Source organism: Mustelus asterias, chromosome 7, assembly GCF_964213995.1.
Source record: "Mustelus asterias chromosome 7, sMusAst1.hap1.1, whole genome shotgun sequence".
Classification (NCBI taxonomy): Eukaryota; Metazoa; Chordata; class Chondrichthyes; order Carcharhiniformes; family Triakidae; genus Mustelus; species Mustelus asterias.
Window position 1 is genome coordinate 93,915,429 of NC_135807.1, and position 19,747 is coordinate 93,935,175.

Sequence of the window (19,747 nt, forward strand, 5' to 3'; positions counted from 1 at the left end):
AAATCTTTTCGTCCTCATAAAGTATCTTTACCACAACCGCACCTCTTCATCGTTTCCAAATCACGACACTAAAATATATTGTTTTGGGTTATTCGCATGTTTAGTGTTTCATCTTTCCCTGGTGGCTGTACCAGATTTGTGAAAGAGCTACCCGATTATTTGTTTGTAATGTACGTAGGCTGCAATGAAGTTACTGTGAAAATCCCCTACACTCCGGTACAAGATGAGAGGTCACACCACACCAGGTTATAGTCCAACAGGTTTATTTGAAATCACAAACTTTGGGAATGCTGCTCCTTCCTCAGGTGAAATGGAGGGAAACGGGCAGGCACAGAATATATAGTTTGGGTACACTCGAGGAGAATTTAGCATAGCCAATGCACCTAACCAGGATGTCTTTCAGTCTGGGAGAAAACCATGGCACCTGGGGAGGTTAGTCCTGGTCCCTTACTCTTCCCCTATGGCTCTTCTAACACAAAATAGTTGTGTGTTAAATTTCATGTGTCTTCCCATCACCAGCCCAGTCGATGTCTTCCTGTGACAAAAACAGAAAATGCTGGAAAACCTCAGCAGGTCTGACAGCATCTGTGGGGAGAGAATAGAGCCAATGTTTTGAGTCCTTCTTTGGTAAAGAGACTATGCTCATAGTATAAATCTCTGCTGATTCTCTTTGCTGTCAGCTCTGACGAAGTGTCATCTAGACTTGAAATGTTATCTCTATTCTCTCCCCACAGATGCTGTTAGACCTGCTGAGATTTTCCAGTATTTTCTGATTTTTGTTTAAGATTCCAGCATCCGCAGTATTTTACTTTTATCTATGTCTTCCTGTAACTCTCCTCCTTGTTGTTTAGTACGTTTCTGAGTTTTAGGTCATCTGAAAAAAATTGTAATACCCCATATGGGGCGGCATGCTAGCACAGTGGTTAGCACTGCTGCTTCACCGCCCCAGGGACCTGGGTTCGATTCCCGGCTTGGGTCACTGTCTGTGTGGAGTTTGCACATTCTCCTCGTGTCTGCGTGGGTTTTCTCCGGGTGCTCCGGTTTCCTCCCACAGTCCAAAGATGTGCGGGTTAGGTTGATTGGCCATGCTAAAATTGCCCCTTAGTGTCCTGAGATGCGTAGGTAGAGGGATTAACGGGTAAATGTGTAGGGATGTGGGGGTAGGGCCTGGGTGGGATTGTGGTCGGTGCAGACTTGATGGGCCGAATAGCCTTTTTCTGCACTGTAGGGTTTCTATGATATATCCAAGCCCTGACAATTAATATCAAGCACAAAGAGCAATGGTCCTAAAATTAACACAGTAAGCGTTTTAACAACAGGTTAAAGTCCAACAGGTTTATTTGGTAGCAAATGCCATTAGCTTTCGGAGTGCTGCTCCTTCGTCAGATGGAGTGGATATCTGCTCTCAAACAGGGCATACAAAGACACAAAATCAAGTTACAGAATACTGATTAGAATGCAAATCTCTACAGCTAACCAGGTCTTAAAGATACAGACAATGTAGTGGAGGGAGCGTTAAGCACAGGTTAAAGAGATGTGTATGGTCTCCAGACAGGACAGCCAGTGAGATTCTGCAAGTCCAGGAGGCAAGCTGTGGGGTTTACTGATAGTGTGATATAAACCCAAGATCCCGGTTTAGGCTGTCCTCACGTGTGCGGAACTTGGCTATTAGTTTCTACTCAGCGACTCTGCGCTGTCGTGTGTCGTGAAGGCCGCCTTGGAGAACACTTACCCGAAGATCAGAGGCTGAATGCCCGTGACCGCTGAAGTGTTCCCCCACAGGAAGAGAACAGTCTTGCCTGGTGATTGTCGAGCGGTGTTCATTCATCCATTGTCATAGCGTCTGCATGATTTCCCCAATGTACCATGCCTCGGGACATCGTTTCCTGCAGCGTATCAGGTAGACAACGTTGGCCGAGTTGCACGAGTAGGTACTGTGTACCTGGTAGACGGTGTTCTCACGTGAGATGATGGCATCCGTGTCGATGATCCGGCACGTCTTGCAGAGGTTGCTGTGGCAGGGTTGTGTGGTGTCGTGGTCACTGTTCTCCTGAAGGCTGGGTAGTTTGCTGCGGACAATGGTCTGTTTGAGGTTGTGCGGTTGTTTGAAGGCAAGAAGTGGGGTGTGGGGATGGCCTTGGCGAGATGTTCGTCTTCATCAATGATATGTTGAAGGCTCCAGAGGAGATGCTGTAGCTTCTCCGCACCGGGGAAGTACTGGACGACAAAGGGTACTCTGTCCACCGTGTCCCGTGTTTGTCTTCTGAGGAGGTCGGTGCAGTTTTTCACTGTGGCACGTCGGAACTGTCGATCGATGAGTCGAGTGCCATATCCTGTTCTTATGAGGGCATCTTTCAGCGTCTGGTGGTGTCTGTTGCGATCCTCCTCATCTGAGCAGATCCTGTGTATACGGAGGGTTTGTCCGTAGGGGATGGCTTCTTTAACGTGTTTAGGGTGGAAGCTGGAGAAGTGGAGCATCGTGAGGTTATCCATGGGCTTGGGGTACAGTGAGGTGCTGAGGTGACCGTCCTTAATGGAGATGCGTGTGTCCAAGAATGCAACTGATTCCAAAGAGTAGTCCATGGTGAGTCTGATGGTGGGATGGAACTTGTTGATGTCATCATATAGTTGTTTCAGTGATTATTCACCATGAGTCCAAAGGAAGAAAATGTCATCAATGTATCTAGTGTATAGCATCGGTTGAAGGTCCTGTGCGGTGAAGAAGTCTTGTTCGAACCTGTGCATGAAGATGTTGGCATATTGAGGTGCGAATTTGGTCCCACGGACCAGTTTCCAGATGCAATTTTACAACTCATCCGCTTCATCCTGGACCACAATGTCTTTACCTTCAACAACCAGTTCTTCATCCAGACACAGGGAACAGCCATGGGGACCAAATTCGCACCTCAATATGCCAACATCTTCATGCACAGGTTCGAACAAGACTTCTTCACCGCACAGGACCTTCAACCAATGCTATACACTAGATACATCGATGACATTTTCTTCCTTTGGACTCATGGTGAACAATCACTGAAACAACTCTATGATGACATCAACAAGTTCCATCCCACCATCAGACTCACCATGGACTACTCTTTGGAATCAGTTGCATTCTTGGACACACGCATCTCCATTAAGGACGGTCACCTCAGCACCTCACTGTACCCCAAGCCCACGGATAACCTCACGATGCTCCACTTCTCCAGCTTCCACCCTAAACACGTTAAAGAAGCCATCACCTACGGACAAACCCTCCGTATACACAGGATCTGCTCAGATGAGGAGGATCGCAACAGACACCACCAGACGCTGAAAGATGCCCTCATAAGAACAGGATATGGCGCTCGACTCATCAATCGAAAGTTCCGATGCACCACAGCGAAAAACCGCACTGACCTCCTCAGAAGACAAACATGGGACACGGTGGACAGAGTACCCTTCGTCGTCCAGTACTTCCCCAGAGCGGAAAAGCTACGGCATCTCCTCCGGAGCCTTCAACATGCCATTGATGAAGACGAACATCTCGCCAAGGCCATCCCCACACCCCCACTTCTTGCCTTCAAACAACCGCAAAACCTCAAACAGACCATTGTCCGCAGCAAACTACCCAGCCTTCAGGAGAACAGTGACCACGACACCACACAACCCTGCCACAGCAACCTCTGCAAGACGTGCCAGATCATCGACACGGATGCCATCATCTCACGTGAGAACACCGTCTACTAGGTACACAGTACCTACTCGTGCAACTCGGCCAACGTTGTCTACCTGATACGCTGCAGGAAACGATGTCTCGAGGCATGGTACATTGGGGAGACCATGCAGACGCTACGACAATGGATGAATGAACACCGCTCGACAATCACCAGGCAAGACTGTTCTCTTCCTGTGGGGGAGCACTTCAGCGGTCACGGGCATTCGGCCTCTGATATTCGGGTAAGCATTTTCCAAGGCGGCCTTCACGGCACACGACAGCGCAGAGTTGCTGAGCAGAGACTGATAGCCAGGTTCCGCACACATGAGGACGGCCTCAACCGGGATCTTGGGTTCATGTCACACTATCTGTAACTCCCACAACGTGCCTGGACTTGCAAAGTCTCACTGGGTGTCCTGTCTGGAGACAATACGCATCTCTTTAACCTGTGCTAATGCTCTCTCCACTCACATTGTTTGTACCTTTAAGACTTGATTAGCTGTAAAGCCTCGCATTCCAATCATTATTCATTATTCTGTAAATTGAGTTTGTGTCTTTATATGCCCTGTTTGCTGTTTATGAGCAGATCTCCCACTCACCTGACGAAGGAGCAGCGCTCCGAAAGCTAGTGGCGTTGGACTTTAACCTGGTGTTGTTAGACTCCTTACTGGGTTCAGTTTCAACCAGCTTTCTTTAGTTATGACAAGCCTAGATTTATCAGTGCTGCATTGGTATTTTCAAAATATTACTGCTCACTAATGTACTAAACATGCACAATTTGCCTGCTTTATATTGACCTTATCTTTGAGGAACTTTTTTGACACTTTTTTTGCAATTTTATTCAACTTGGCAGCCCTCAGAACTTTTACTAATGCTTCGGCGGTTATGTTTTCACTCTGCTTCTTCTTCCATTTGTCAAAGTAAAGCATTATCTGCTGATGTTCCTGCTTGTCATTCCATGTTTGCCACATGTTTCTTCGGGTCTCATTGACGAGTGCCTTCCCCAGACTGAACACTTGCCACTGCTCCATTTTTTGTCGTGCCACAAAGTAAAAAAGTGTCTGTTCACACTCTGTAACACCCTCTGAAACATAGAATGAAACCCATTTTATTTTGCTTTGACTTCAACTGAATGCTTAGATAGAATAATTTCTCAGATATATATATTTTAATAATGGTTGGTTAAGAGGCAGTTACAAATTTTGCATAGTTATCATCATCTCTTGGCCACATCATAGCTCACATTGTATTCTCAGTTAACTGGGGTTTTTTGGTCAAAGCGCAAGTGTTGGATGGATAATGATATAAGTTACATGGAGACTAATGGATGGTAAGAAGTTTAACAACACCAGGTTAAAGTCCAACAGGTTTATTTGGTAGCAAAAGCCACACAAGCTTTCGAAGCTCTAAGCCCCTTCTTCAGGTGAGTCACTCACCTGAAGAAGGGGCTTAGAGCTTCGAAAGCTTGTGTGGCTTTTGCTACCAAATAAACCTGTTGGACTTTAACCTGGTGTTGTTAAACTTCTTACTGTGTTTACCCCAGTCCAACGCCGGCATCTCCACATCATGACTAATGGATGGTCAGGAATGAATTGCAAATATCAGGGGAGGCAATGGCCTAATGGTATTATCACTAGACTATTCATCCAGCAACTCAGCTAATGTTCTGGGGACCTGAGTTCTAATCCTGCAGATGGTGGAATTTGAATTCAATTTTTTAAAAATCTGGAATTAAGAATCTGCTGATGACCATGAAACCATTGTTGATTTTTGAAAAAACCCATCTGATTCACTCATGTCCTTTAGGGATGGAAATCTGCCGTCCTTACCTGGTCTGGCCTACATGTGACTCTAGAGCCACAGCAATGTGGTTGACTCTAAACTGCCCTTGAGCAACTAGGGATGGGCAATAAATGCTGGCCCACCAGTGACGCCCATGTCCCACGAATGAATAAAGAAACAATCTTTGCAGTGCCACAACTGCTTTGAAGTCACAGCAAACATGATTTTCAACAGCCTTTCATTTCTGAATTAATGAGTGAGCAGTGAAGGACCTTGAATGGCTTAAAAATAAAACTGTTTGAGTGGTGAAATTACAATTAGCCTTCGCACCAAAATGTCTGGCTGCGGGAAAGGGGAAGGCAGCGCATCGCAAGAGGCAGCTGAAATGTTGCAGCATGAGGTATAGCTGTGAAGGAATATGCCATTTCCCATACATGGCCATTAAGTTACCAGGAGTATGACAGCAAGCAGCTGGTATGCTGCATGCCACCTGTGTTGGTCTGTGCGTATCAGTTTGGCAGTAGGGCTGCCCTTGCCCAATGTGCAAAGGAGTTGAGCCCACTAAAAATTCACAGGGTCCATTTTTAGGTGGATACTTATACCTTATGCCTTTTCAGTCAGGTATCTAATTATTGTTGAAGGGCTCCTAGCTGAATTTAACCACTGATGGGAGTTGTGAAATTCTCCAGTGGCCCAGAAGCAAGTTAGAAGGAGCTGAAATACTCTTTCAGCTTCACAGGAGGTACACTTGGACCCCAGCCCCAGTATCTTTCCCTCCTCCTAGTTACACAAAGGCTAGTGAAGCAGGCCACCTCACATTGGAACGAGCTGCCTTTGGAGGAGAGATCAGTGCCAGTTGCCTCACTGAAGTTGTTGATGAGATCTCGGGGTCAATTTCCATTGATCCTCAAGCCTTTCAGTGCAGGTACACACTGGTCTCACTGCACTGAGTCTGAGTTTGAAAAGATGCTCAGGGGATAATCTGCCCTTTGATATTTAGAGTCCACCAAATTAATGCTCAGACAATATTGGTGCTAGTGTTCTCAGAGTGAGGGTCTGTGCTAGTACATACCTATTAGTGAAAGAACAATGATGGTATTCATAGAATCATAGAAACCATACAGTGCAGAAAGAGGCCATTTGATCCATCGAATCTGCACCGACCACAATCCCACCCAGGTCCTAACCCCATATTCCTACATATTTCCCCCCTAATCTCTCTAACCTACGCATCTCAGGACACTAAGGGGCAATTTTAGCATGGCCAATCAACCTAACCCGCACATCTTTGGACTGTGGGAGGAAACCGGAGCACCCGGAGGAAACCCACGCAGACATGAGGAGAATGTGCAAACTCCATACAGACAGTGACCCAAGCCGGGAATCTAACCCAGGTATTATAGATTCAATAGGCAGATCTAAATTTCTGAGCACTATATGAGGTCTGGCTGTCATCCAATGTAGACCAGTGTACACCATATGTCAACTTACTGCTAAATGAATACACTTTTCCACATCAGAATACAGATTGTATACTAACTCAGTACCTCTATTCTGAATGAGGATGGTTGGAGGACCTATATACGCTTTCCCAGAAGAAAAACCAATGTATTTTTTTTCTAAAGTCACGTTTTCACTGCAAGAAGAGGATGAATAGTGAGCAAATTGGCTTGTTTTCTGCTTAAGCATATTTAACTATCTTTGTGCCTTTCATAAAAGAACAGGGTTACCTTGTTACTCAGAGTAGATGTGCATTCTACCCATAGTTACTGACATTAGTAACTCAATATAATGCTCAGGTTTTGCCGTTTATGTGGAGACCTTTGAACAGAGTGCCAATATATATTTATACAAAATGAGACAATGTTTTGTTCCTACCTTTGCAACAAATTATTATAATCTCCAATCTTGACTATATAGTTGAAAGCACACTATTGTTGGATTACATGAATGCAAATAAAAGCTTCAGCCTGAACTTTGTTCGACATAAGTAAGTGCTTCATTCTTGTAGTGCATGTTCTCTTGGAAACATCCTACTCAATATTGTGCATGAATAATTTGATTTATTATTGTCACATGTATTAGTATACAGTGAAAAGTATTGTTTCTTCCACGCTGTACAGGCAAAGCATACCGTTCATAGAGAAGGAAAGGAGAGAGTGCAGAATGTAGTGTTACAATAATAGCTAGGGTTTGTCCTTATTTTCATGTTTGAGATAACCTTTTAAAAGATTTGGTTAATTCTTTGGCCTCAATGTGGATGCCTTAATTCATATTTGCCACAACAAATTGCAATGGAATTACAATGGAGGTAGGGGAGTCTAAAACTAGAGGGCATAGGTTTAAGGTGAGAGGGAAGAGATACAAAAGGGTCCAGAGGGGCAATTTTTTCACACACAGGGTGATGAGTGTCTGGAACAAGCTGCCAGAGGTAGTCGTAGAGGCTGGCACAATATTGCCTTTTAAAAAGCGTTTAGACAGTTACATGGATAAGATGGGTATAGAGGGATATGGGCCAAATGCGGGCAATTGGGACGAGCTTAGTGATTTTTTAAAAAGGGGCGGAGTGGACAAGTTGGGCCGAAGGGTCTGTTTCCATGCTGTAAACCTCTATAAATATACAAAGCAATTTTAGAGCTTGTTGCTTAGCCTGGAGAGGTACAATTTAACAGTTGCACAAGTTCCATTCAATTACACAGGTTAAAAAATGTGAAAAAAACCTTTTGAAATACCTTTGGAGTCATGGGGCTGACAGGGGCTGCACAAATTGTCATGCCACACAGTGCCAAGGGTATCCAGTTTTAAGCCCAGTTCAGTGCAGTTTGTGTGTTTCTTACATTTTGCGGTGGTAGAACTCACTGATGAAAAGAAACCCCGAGTACATTTGCCACAAACTGTATCTGAATACGAAGTGCCTGATTAACAGAAACAGATAAGTGAATCCTATTAAAGAAGAGCACATCAAAGTAAAATACCTCACAAAGTTGACTAACATAAGGGGAAAATATGTTTGTATTGAAATGAATCAATAGTAATAAATTCAGTATACCTGACAAACTTCTGCATGCAAATCTTTCTTGTACACTTTATGATCTATTGAAACAAGGGGGAACAAAAGTTTCCATTTATGGGTGGGTGATCACATGCTCCGAATGTGTAAAATAAGTTAGGCAAACAAGATTGTACCAGGACAATACCCCAGAAATGATAGATTACAACTATCAGAACAGGCTGGGGAACATAGAATAGAAGTTCATAGAATTCTTACAGTGCAGCAGGAGGCCATCAGCCCATCGAGTCTGCACCAAGTCTCCAATAGAGCATCCTACCTAGACCGCAACTCCGTAACCCCATGCATTTACCCTGCTAATCCCCCTAACCTATTCATCTTGGGACACGAAGGGCAATATATCATGGCCAATCCATCTAATATGCACATCTTTGGACTGTGAGAGGAAACTGGAGCACCTGGAGGAAACCCATGCAGGCATGGAGAGAACATGCAAACTCCACACATACAGTGACCCAAGCCAGGAATCAAACTCGGGTCCCTGGCACTATTAGGCAACAGTGCTAACCATGTGCCACTCTTTTTAAAGAGAAGTTTTGAAAATTAGGAAGGGATTTGTTAGAGTGGATATGATAAAGAAGCATTCACTTGAGGGGGAGGCCAAAAAGAAAGGCCATAAGTATAAAATAGTCATTAATAACTCCAATAAAACATTCAGAAAAAACTTATTTACTCAAAGAGTGGTTAGAATGTGAAAGTTATTACCACATGGAGTGACTGAGGAGTATAGCATAGACGCCTTAAGGGGAAGGTAGTTGAATACACAAGGGAGAAGGGGATAGAAGAGGATGCAGTTAGTGTTAGATAAAGTGTGGTGTGAGGGCCCTTATATGGAACATTAAATCTAACAGACTCCAGTTTTGCTGAACAGTCCTTTTCTGCACTCTAAATTCTATGAGATTTTCAATTTTGTAAATATAAACAAAGGTGGACATTTAAACTTGGCAAATTACAAAACAAAACACGTAGTACCTGCATTTTTAACTCCATATCCAGGGAGACATTCTTTCGGCTTCATACAAAATTCATATTTCCAGAAGAACCCATCTTTGCACTCACACACTCTGTTGTGAGTCGCATTGCATTCATGTTTAACATATTGATTATCTTTGCAGAAATTATTGCAGTATTGGCATTTCTGTAGGTAGTTCCAAAACTGCATATAATGACGTGCTGAGCAGGGTGCACAGATGGTATCATGATCTTTTGTACAATAGACCTTCATATAATGACCTGGAGGGCAGCGACTACAGGTTCGGCCTTCATATTGAAAGGTGGGTACTGCTGCGATGCATTTCTCTGTACTTGCATAAATAAGAAAGGCGAAAGCCAGGCTGAGCAATGACTAGGGAGAAAGAAAGGTTAACTTCAATTATAGAGGCAGTATCTATTTGGACAATCAATGCAGCCCTACATTTAACACTATGATCAGTATTCCGGCTCACCAAGTGCCCATCTTGGGAGGGGAGGAAAGAGAGCAGTAATGAGGAGCTTCAACAATAACCACCTGACTCATCTGCAGAAAACTGTGGACTGCCAAGTTTCAAAAACAAATAAGGATGTAATATATCCTACTGGAGATTCAATTAAATTGAAAGATTTTTAGTTGTCTTTTCCTATATTATTTAGTGACAGTTTTTTTTGTTAACATTCAGGAATAAAAATTTATAGAAATTTATAAAATTCTAATGGGATTAGGCAGGTTAGATTCATTAAGAATGTTCCTGATGTTGGGGAAGTCCAGAACTAGGGGTGATAGTTTGAGGATAAGGAGTAAACCTTCAGGACTGAGGTGAGGAGAAATTTCTTCACCCAGAGAGTGGTGAATGTATGGAATTCACTACCACAGAAAGTAGTTGAGGCCAAAACATTGTCTGATTTCAAGAAGAAATTAGATATAACTCTGGGTTAAAGGGATCAAGGGATATGGGGGAAGGCAGGATCAGGATACTATCATCGAATTCCTACAGACAGAAAGAGGCCGTTCAGCCCATCGAGTCTGCACCGACCACAATCCCACCCAGATCCTATCCCCATAACCTCATATATTTACCCTGCTAATCCCCCTGGCACTAAGGGGCAATATAGCATGGCCAATCCACCTAACCTACACATCTTTGGAAAATATTGATTTTGATGATCAGCCATGATCATAATGAATGGCAGAGCAGGCTCAAAGGGCCGAATAGCCTACTCCTGCTTCTATTTTCTATGTTTCTATGCATAAAAAGGAAATTAATCCTCTTTCAGTGAGTGGAGGTGGTTGCTGGCTGGACCAATGATGAAAAATATTTTTTTCTCCATGGGGCACGGATGAACAGAAGGATTTCTTTAAAGTACAGTGACCTGACATCTTGCACTGCAGCGCTTCAGATTTAGTGGCATGCAGTTCCTGTTCCTCAAACCCCACGCATTGAGTAGCCTGTCTCATTCATGCTGCTGTGGAGAAGTATTGAATTTAGCAACGTGAGGGTAGATTAGTTGAAGACTGAGTCAATCCTGACATGTGAATTATATATAAAAAGCCCCAAGTAGCAGAATTCTTAAATGTTAATAAGGAGAAAAATACTTTATTTTATTTGAAGTGACTTCTTAAATGAAATTCTGATTTTAAATGAACTTTTCACAATAAATGAGTGGTATTATATCAGGCTGGAACATTGAAACTTTAGCTTGGCTGGCACTGGGAAAAATATTTCAACTAGGTTTTCTGCTCAGTTTTCGTAAGTAGATTGCTAATGTTGATTGCATGATAATTATTAACATAATTATTACAACACTAAATGTTGATATGCTGAGTATGGCTGCCTGTTCGCTGTATGAATCATTGATTTTCCAATATCTGTGCTGGTTGATAAAGGTCCCATCAGAGGTACAATTCAAAACATCTTCCTCAATATTTCTGGTTGAGGGTATGAAAGAGAAAAGAAATTGTAGAGAATCCTGCTTCCATTGTATCAGATTATGTCAGGAAGGGTCAGTTAGTGGGTAGTAAGGTTGGGAGGAGTCAGTTCAAGGTGGTGGTCAGGATTGGGGGCATAGACTGGTCAAAGGGGGTGAGGTCGGGGAGGAAGTCGGGTCTTGTTGGGAGGAGTCGGGTTGAAGGGGTCAGGGTGATAGTGCAGGGCTGCATGGTGGCACAGTGGTTAGCACTGCTGCCTCACAACGGCAGGGTCCCAGGTTCAATTCTGGCATCAGGTCACTGACTGTGTGGAGTTTGCACATTCTCCCCGTGTCTGCGTGAGTTTCCTCCAGGGGCTCTGGTTTCCTTCCACACTCCAAAGATGTGCGGGTTAGGTTGATTGGCCATCTAAAATTGCCCCTTAGTCCCCCTGACACTATCAGGATAAATTTGTGGGGTTGCGGGGGTGGGCCTGGGTGGGATTGTGGTCGGTGCAGGCTCAATGGGCTAAGTGGCCTACTTCTGCACTGTATGGATTCTATGATTCTAAGTCAGTGATAGTCAGGTCTGAAGTATGATTTGGGGATCAGTTATGGTCCTCAGTTCAGTTACTCTGGCTGGTCACTGAGTTAGATCAGATATTAACCAGTATAACGTTTTCAGGGTAAATATGCAGTTAAGTCCCACATATCTGGCCCAAGGGTCTGTCCTGAGCTTAGTTTCAGATACATATGTGAGGGTCCCAGGCAGCGCAAATCAATTTTCCAGAGGTTTAGCTATGTGACAGTGAGGGTCTGTGTATCAAGTCTTCTGTGGGCCTGATGCACATCTCCCAACTTCAGTCCAGATTTCGCTGCTCTGGACATCAGAGGATTTAAAGAACAAAGAACAATATGTTCTTTCCTTCTGCAGCCATTTTACTGATCTATAAGCCACATGTTTGCTGAAATAACTGCATTCTCTGCAATGGATACTGACACTTCTAACCACTCTGGGAGCTAATTATAGAATCCCTACAGTGCAGAAGAAGGCCATTTGGCCCATCAAGTCTGCACTGATTCTCCGAAAGAACCTCTTACCCAGACCCTAGCCCTGTAGCCCCACGTATTTACCCCACTAACCCTCCTAACTGCATATCTTGAGACAACAAGGGACAATTTGTCTTGGTCAATCCACCTAACTTGCATATCTTTGGACTGCAGGAGGAAACCAGAGAACCCAGAGGAAACTCGTGCAGACATGGGAAGAAAGTCCAAATTCCAAAGTCACCCAAGGCTGGAATCGAACCCAGGTCCCTGGTGCTGTGAGGCACCAGTGCTAACCATTGTGCCACCTGAGCCTTATCATCTCGCTGTGAGGCAACAGTGCTGACCACCGTGCCACCTTAGCCCCATCGTCTCAGAGAGCAATACATTGACTAAAGTGACCTTTGGGAAGGCAAGATCACTTCGAATTAAAACAAACATAGTACAGCATATTTGGTTTTATGTTTCTAGTGTATCAACAAGCCACTTTGCTCATATGGCATTGAATTATTATTAAATAGACCTGGCAGTGAACATTCCATGAATCTCTGTGGTAACATAAAGACAATAGGAGGACACATGCTAAAAATTCAAAAACTTGCAACATAAATAGAATAAGGAAGACAACTGTTTTGCATGTTAAAACATAAAAGTTTAAAGTTTAGTTATTAGTCACAAATAAGGCTTACACTGCAATGAAGTTACTGTGAAATTCCCCTAGTCGCCACACTCCGGCATCTGTTCGGGTACACTGAGGGAGAATTTAGCATGGCCAATGCACCTAACCAGCACATCTTTCAGACTGTGGGAGGAAACCAGAGCACCCGAGAAAACCCACTCAGACACAGGAAGAATGTGCAAAGTCCACACAGACAGTCATCCAAGCTGGGAATTAAACCCAGGTCCCTGGCGCAGTGAGGCAGCAGTGCCAACCATTGTGCCACCATGTCACCCCTATATTACAAAAGTATTACATTTATATAACGCTTTTTACAACTACTAGCCATCCCAAAGTGCTTCACAGTCACTGGAGCACTGTGGAAGTGTAGTGACTGTTGTAATATAGGAACATTAAATAAAATTAATTGAAAATAAAATCATAAGAACATAGAACAGTACAGCACAGAACAGGCCCTTCGGCCCACGATGTTGTGCCGAGCTTTATCTGAAACCAAGATCAAGCTATCCCACTCCCTATCATCCTGGTGTGCTCCATGTGCCTATCCAATAACCGCTTAAATGTTCCTAAAGTGTCTGACTCCACTATCACTGCAGGCAGTCCATTCCACACCCCAACCACTCTCTGCGTAAAGAACCTACCTCTGATATCCTTCCTGTATCTCCCACCACGAACCCTATAGTTATACCCCCTTGTAATAGCTCCATCCACCCGAGGAAATAGTCTTTGAACGTTCACTCTATCTATCCCCTTCATCATTTTATAAACCTCTATTAAGTCTCCCCTCAGCCTCCTCCGCTCCAGAGAGAACAGCCCTAGCTCCCTCAACCTTTCCTCATAAGACCTACCCTCCAAACCAGGCAGCATCCTGGTAAATCTCCTCTGCACTCTTTCCAGCGCTTCCACATCCTTCTTATAGTGAGGTGACCAGAACTGCACACAATATTCCAAATGTGGTCTCACCAAGGTCCTGTACAGTTGCAGCATAACCCCACGGCTCTTAAACTCCAACCCCCTATTAATAAAAGCTCACACATGCAGACGCTACGACAACGGATGAATGAACACCGCTCGACAATCACCAGGCAAGACTGTTCTCTTCCTGTGGGGGAGCACTTCAGCAGTCACGGGCATTCAGCCTTGGATCTTCAGGTAAGCGTTCTCCAAGGCGGCCTTCACGACACACGACAGCGCAGAGTCGCTGAGCAGAAACTGATAGCCAAGTTCCGCACACATGAGGACGGCCTAAACCGGGATGTTGGATTTATGTCACATTATCAGTAACCCCCACAGCTTGCCTCCTGGACTTACAGAATTTCACAAGCTGTTCTGTCTGGAGACAATACACATCTCTTTAACCTGTGTTGAATGCTCCCTCCACCCACATTGTCTGTACATTTAAGACCTGGCTGGCTGTAGAGATTTGCATTCTAATCAGTATTCTGTAATTTGATTTCTGTGTCTGTGCCCTGTTTGAGAACAGATATCCACTCCATCTGACGAAGGAGCTCTGCTCCGAAAGCTTATGGTATTTGCTACCAAATAAACCTGTTGGACTTTAACCTGGTGTTGTGAGACTTCTTACAATAAAAGCTAACACACTATAGGCCTTCTTCACAGCTCTATCCACTTGAGTGGCAACCTTTAGAGATCTGTGGATATGAACCCCAAGATCTCTCTGTTCCTCCACAGTCTTCAGAACCCTACCTTTGACCCTGTAATCCACATTTAAATTAGTCCTACCAAAATGAATCACCTCACATTTATCAGGGTTAAACTCCATTTGCCATTTTTCAGCCCAGCTTTGCATCCTATCTATGTCTCTTTGCAGCCTACAACAGCCCTCCACCTCATCCACTACTCCACCAATCTTGGTGTCATCAGCAAATTTACTGATCCACCCTTCAGCCCCCTCCTCTAAGTCATTAATAAAAATCACAAAGAGCAGAGGACCAAGCACTGATCCCTGCGGCACTCCGCTAGCAACCTGCCTCCAATCCGAAAATTTTCCATCCACCACCACCCTCTGTCTTCGATCAGACAGCCAGTTACCTATCCAATCGGCCAACTTTCCCTCTATCCCACACCTCCTCACTTTCATCATAAGCCGACCATGGGGGACCTTATCAAACGCCTTACTAAAATCCATGTATATGACTTCAACTGCCCTACCTTCATCAACACACTTAGTTACCTCCTCAAAAAATTCTATCAAATTTGTGAGGCACGACTTGCCCTTCACGAATCCGTGCTGACTATCCCGGATTAATCCGCATCTTTCTAAATGGTCGTAAATCCCATCTCTAAGGACCTTTTCCATCAATTTACCAACCACCGAAGTAAGACTAACCGGTCTATAATTACCAGGGTCATTTCTATTCCCTTTCTTAAACAGAGGAACAACATTCGCCATTCTCCAGTCCTCCGGCACCATCCCCGTGGACAGCGAGGACAGTCATGAAAATAACTAAGAGATAGGTTTCTGATTTCAAAGCTCTAGGGATATACTTTTCAATCAGCCAGTTCTTGTTATTCTTTTGGGTGCAATTTTTAGTCAGCACTTTATCACATTAAAAAACGGAATATAGTACGGGCATGTTAAAATTAGAATATAACTTCACCAATCAGCAACCTGTAATCTCCGGGATCATTAAAGACATATTTCAACAATTCACCATATTTGAACCCCATTTCTGCCTTGGTGTGACAAGCACCCACACTCCTATGTACCAATCACAAGTGATTTTGGACATGACAGGCTGCTGGTCACTTTCCGTTCGATTTGCTACTCACCGCTCTGATCAGTTCCATCCGGATGCCTGGTGCTGCACGCTGGAGCGGCCGCTGGATCCTACGGCGACCTGCAGAGAATTTAAAGGCTGGGAGGTGTTGGGAATTCCCCGAGTGCGGAGGCGCCCTTTCGTCCTCATTGGTTCAGAAATGTTTAATATTTTTACTCTGTATTGTCGAGCCCAAATGAATGACGCAGTCCCCAACTTGAAACCCTCAAGACACCGCAAGCAAAAATGTGTAAAAATAAAGAAGGATTGACATGTCACCTTTTATAGCCCAATTTACTCCAAAGTCTTTATGTGGATATGTAGTCACTAATCTGATTTATTATTGACACATATATTGGTATACATTGAAAAGTATTGTTTCTTTCTTGCGCTCTATACAGACAAAGCATACCGTTCATAGAGTGCATAGGGGAGAAGGAAAGGAGAGGGTGCACAATGTAGTGTTACAATCATAGTTAGGGTGTAGAGAAAGATCAACTTAATGAAAGGTAGGTTCATTCAGAAGTCTGATGGCAGCAGGGAAGAAGCTATTCTCGAGTTGGTTGGTATGTGACCTCAGACTTTTGTATCTTTTTCCTGACTGAGGAAGATGGAAGAGGATATATGTGTGGGGTGCATGGGGTCCTTAATTATGCTGGCTGCTTTTCTGAGGCAGTGGGCAGTGTAAACAGAGTCAATGGATGGGAGGCTGGTTTGTGTGATGGACTGGGCTCATTCACAACCCTTTGTAGTTTCTTGCGGTCTTGCCGGAGCCACACCAAACTGTGATACAATCAGAAAGAATGCTTTCTATGGTGCATCACAGGCCAAAGATGTGCAGGTTAGGTGGATTGACCATGCTAAATTGCTAAAGTGTCAGGGGGACTAGCTGAGGTAAATATATGGGGTTGTGGGGATAGGGCCTGCATGGGATTGTGGTCAGTGCAGACTTGATGGTCCAAATTTTATTAAGTTTATTAAGTTTATTTATTAATCACAAGTAGCCTTACATTCATGCTGTAATGAAGTTACTGTGAAAATCCCCTAGTCGCCACACTCTGGCGCCTGTCCAGGTACATTGAGGGAGAATTTAGCATGGCCAATGCACCTAACCTGCATGTCGTTCAGATTGTGGGAGGAAACCGGAGCACCCAGAGAAAACCCATGCAGACACAGGGAGAATGTGCAGACTCAGCACAGACAGTGACCCAAGCCGGGAATTGAACCCAGGTCCCTGGCACTGTGAGGCAGCAGTGCTAACCTTTGTGCCACCGTGCCGCCTATTTGCCACCGTGCCGCCCATTCGGCACTGTAGGATTCTATGATCTGTAAAAATTGGTGGGAGTCATAGTGGACATGCCAAATTCCCTTAGTCTCCTGAGAAAGTAGAGGCATTGGTGAGCTTTCTTAAAAATAGCGTCCGCGCGGAGGAACCAGGACAAGTTGCTGGTGATCTGGACACCTAGAAACTTCAAGCTCTCGACCATTCATCCCGGTCGATGTGGACAGGGGAATGTTCTCCATTACATTTCCAGAAGTCCATGATTGGTGATGTGTAGATAAGCGTTGCAGCCAAGCTTATGCACCAGAGTGAATGATTCGCACTTACCAGGTGCTGTTCTATCCAAAAAATATAAAGCATAATGCATATGCTGGAAATTCTGAAAGCAATGTATAGATAATGCTGGAAGCAAATTAGATAGCATCTGTAAAAGGAACAGACAAGTTGGCATTCATCAATGTGTCATGATTTCTTTTGATGGGGTGGAGGGTTTTTTTGAAGAATTGAGTGAGGAAGAATTAATCTGAACTCTTCCTCATGTGTATACTTATATTCTCCAATTTGGAAATGACTAATCTACACTATTTTCACGTGTTAGTATTTTCCGCTGTCTTCATACTGCATTGTGAGTCTTGCGTTGGGATATTTTAGTGTTCCTGTCTTGTGTGTCTGTGAGTCAGTGAGTCAGAGATTGTGAAAACTTAGTGTCCTGCTCAGGAAGTCCCGCAGATGCTGCTTCGTCCAACTCGAAATGAAATCGCCTTGCCACAGAGAAATATCAAAAGGCTGAATCATCATCCCTTTTTTTAAACAAGCCTCTTCAGAACAAACTGAAAGTCTTAGAATCACCATTGCGTTTCTGCTAACGGGTGTGTCTGAATGGCGGTGTTATTCCTAGTGCTTCTTTTGTACTGTTTTGCAATTTCCCTTCCTGCAGAGATTGACTAGAAATTTTGTTTCTCATTAGGATTCACTGCGAGTTTGTAGTCTGTTACATTGATTTGCTTTAGTGTTCGAGTTTTTCACAGCAATCTCCAACCACTGTGGTCCCCTCGATTCTCCCTGAGTTTAATTGTGATGCTCAAATTTCTCACAGGATTTTATCGCGGCGCTTGTTCCTCATAGGGATTTGTTGCAATGCTCATGGTTTGTCCAAAGATTCTGCATTGTATTAAGGAAGAAAGAACTTGCATTTGTGTAGCACCTTGAACGACCTAAAAGCACTTTGCAACAAGAACCATAGAATCATTGAGTGCAAAAGAGGCCCTTCACCCATGGAGTCTGCACTGACACGCGAGAAACACCTGACGTCCCACATTATCCCATTTACCAGCACTTGGCCCATAGCCTTGAATGTTTTGATGTGCCATGTGCTCATCCAGGTACTTTTTAAAGGTTGTGAGGCAATTTGCCTCTACCACTCTCTCAGGCAGTGATTGTCACCACCCTCTGGGCAAAAAGATTTTTCCTCACAGGAGTTTTTCCTTAACTTCCTGCCCCTCACCTTGAACCTATGAGTGACTGACTTTTCACCTAAGGGGAACAGCTGCTCCCTATTCACTCTGTCTATGCCTCTTATAAACTATCCCTCAATCAAGTCACCCATCAGTGCTCCCTGCTCCAACAAAAATAAACAAAGCCTATCCAACCTCTCTTCATAACTTAAATGTCCCACTGCAGGCAGCATCCTGGTGAATCTCTTCTGCACCCCTTCCAGTGCAATCACATCTTTCCTGTAATGACCAGAACTGCACACTGTACTCTAGCTGTGGCTTCACCAAAATTCTATACAACTCCATGACTTCCTTGTTTTTGTAATTTATACTTCAATTGATAAAGGCAAGTGTCCCATCTGCCTTTTTCACCACCCTACTAACATGCCCTTCTGTCTTCAGAGCTTTGTGGACAAATGTGCCCAGATCCCTTTGTTCCACAGAACTTCTCAGTGTCAGACCTTTCATAGTATACTTCCTTGTCAAATTACTCCTTCCAAAGTGTATCACCTCACATTTTTCAGAGTTAAATTCCATCTGCCACTTATCTGCCCATTTGACCATTCCATATATGTCATCTTGTAGCCCAAGACACTCAACCTCACTGTTAACCACCCAGCCATCTTTGTGTCATCTGCAAACTTACTAATCCTATCCCCCACATAGTATCTATGTCATTTATATAAATGACGAATAATAGGGGACCCACCACCTATTGCTGTGGTATGTCACTGGACACTGGCTTCCCATCATTAAAGCAGCCTCCTGTGATCACCCTCTGTCTCCTACAACTGAGCCAATTTTAAATCCACTTTATCAAATTACCCTATATTCCATGTGCATTTAGCTTCTTTACAAGTCTTCCATTTGGGGCCTTGCCAAAGGCTTTGCTGAAATCCATATAAACTACATCGACTGCACTACCTTCATCTACTCACCTAGTCACCTCCTCAAAAAATCCAATCAAATTTGTGACCTCCCTCTAAGAAAGCCATTCTGACTATCCCCAATCAAGCAGTGCACCTTCAAGTGGAGAT

General features: G+C 44.0%; 1 protein-coding gene across 1 annotated transcript in view; it reads right to left on the reverse strand.

Annotated features, from left to right (window-relative positions):
* The window catches only part of LOC144495487 (tumor necrosis factor receptor superfamily member 6B-like), a 34,728-nt gene extending 18,726 nt beyond the window's left edge, over nucleotides 1-16,002 (reverse strand). The window contains exons 1-4 of the mRNA XM_078215504.1: nucleotides 15,949-16,002; nucleotides 9,522-9,894; nucleotides 8,212-8,394; nucleotides 4,495-4,781 (exon numbers count right to left, since the gene is read on the reverse strand). Coding sequence (XP_078071630.1) covers nucleotides 4,495-4,781; nucleotides 8,212-8,394; nucleotides 9,522-9,894; nucleotides 15,949-15,966 — 861 coding nt within the window. The 5' untranslated portion in view covers nucleotides 15,967-16,002. The remainder of the gene's footprint in view (nucleotides 1-4,494; nucleotides 4,782-8,211; nucleotides 8,395-9,521; nucleotides 9,895-15,948) is intronic.
* Nucleotides 16,003-19,747: the final 3,745 nt, after the last annotated feature.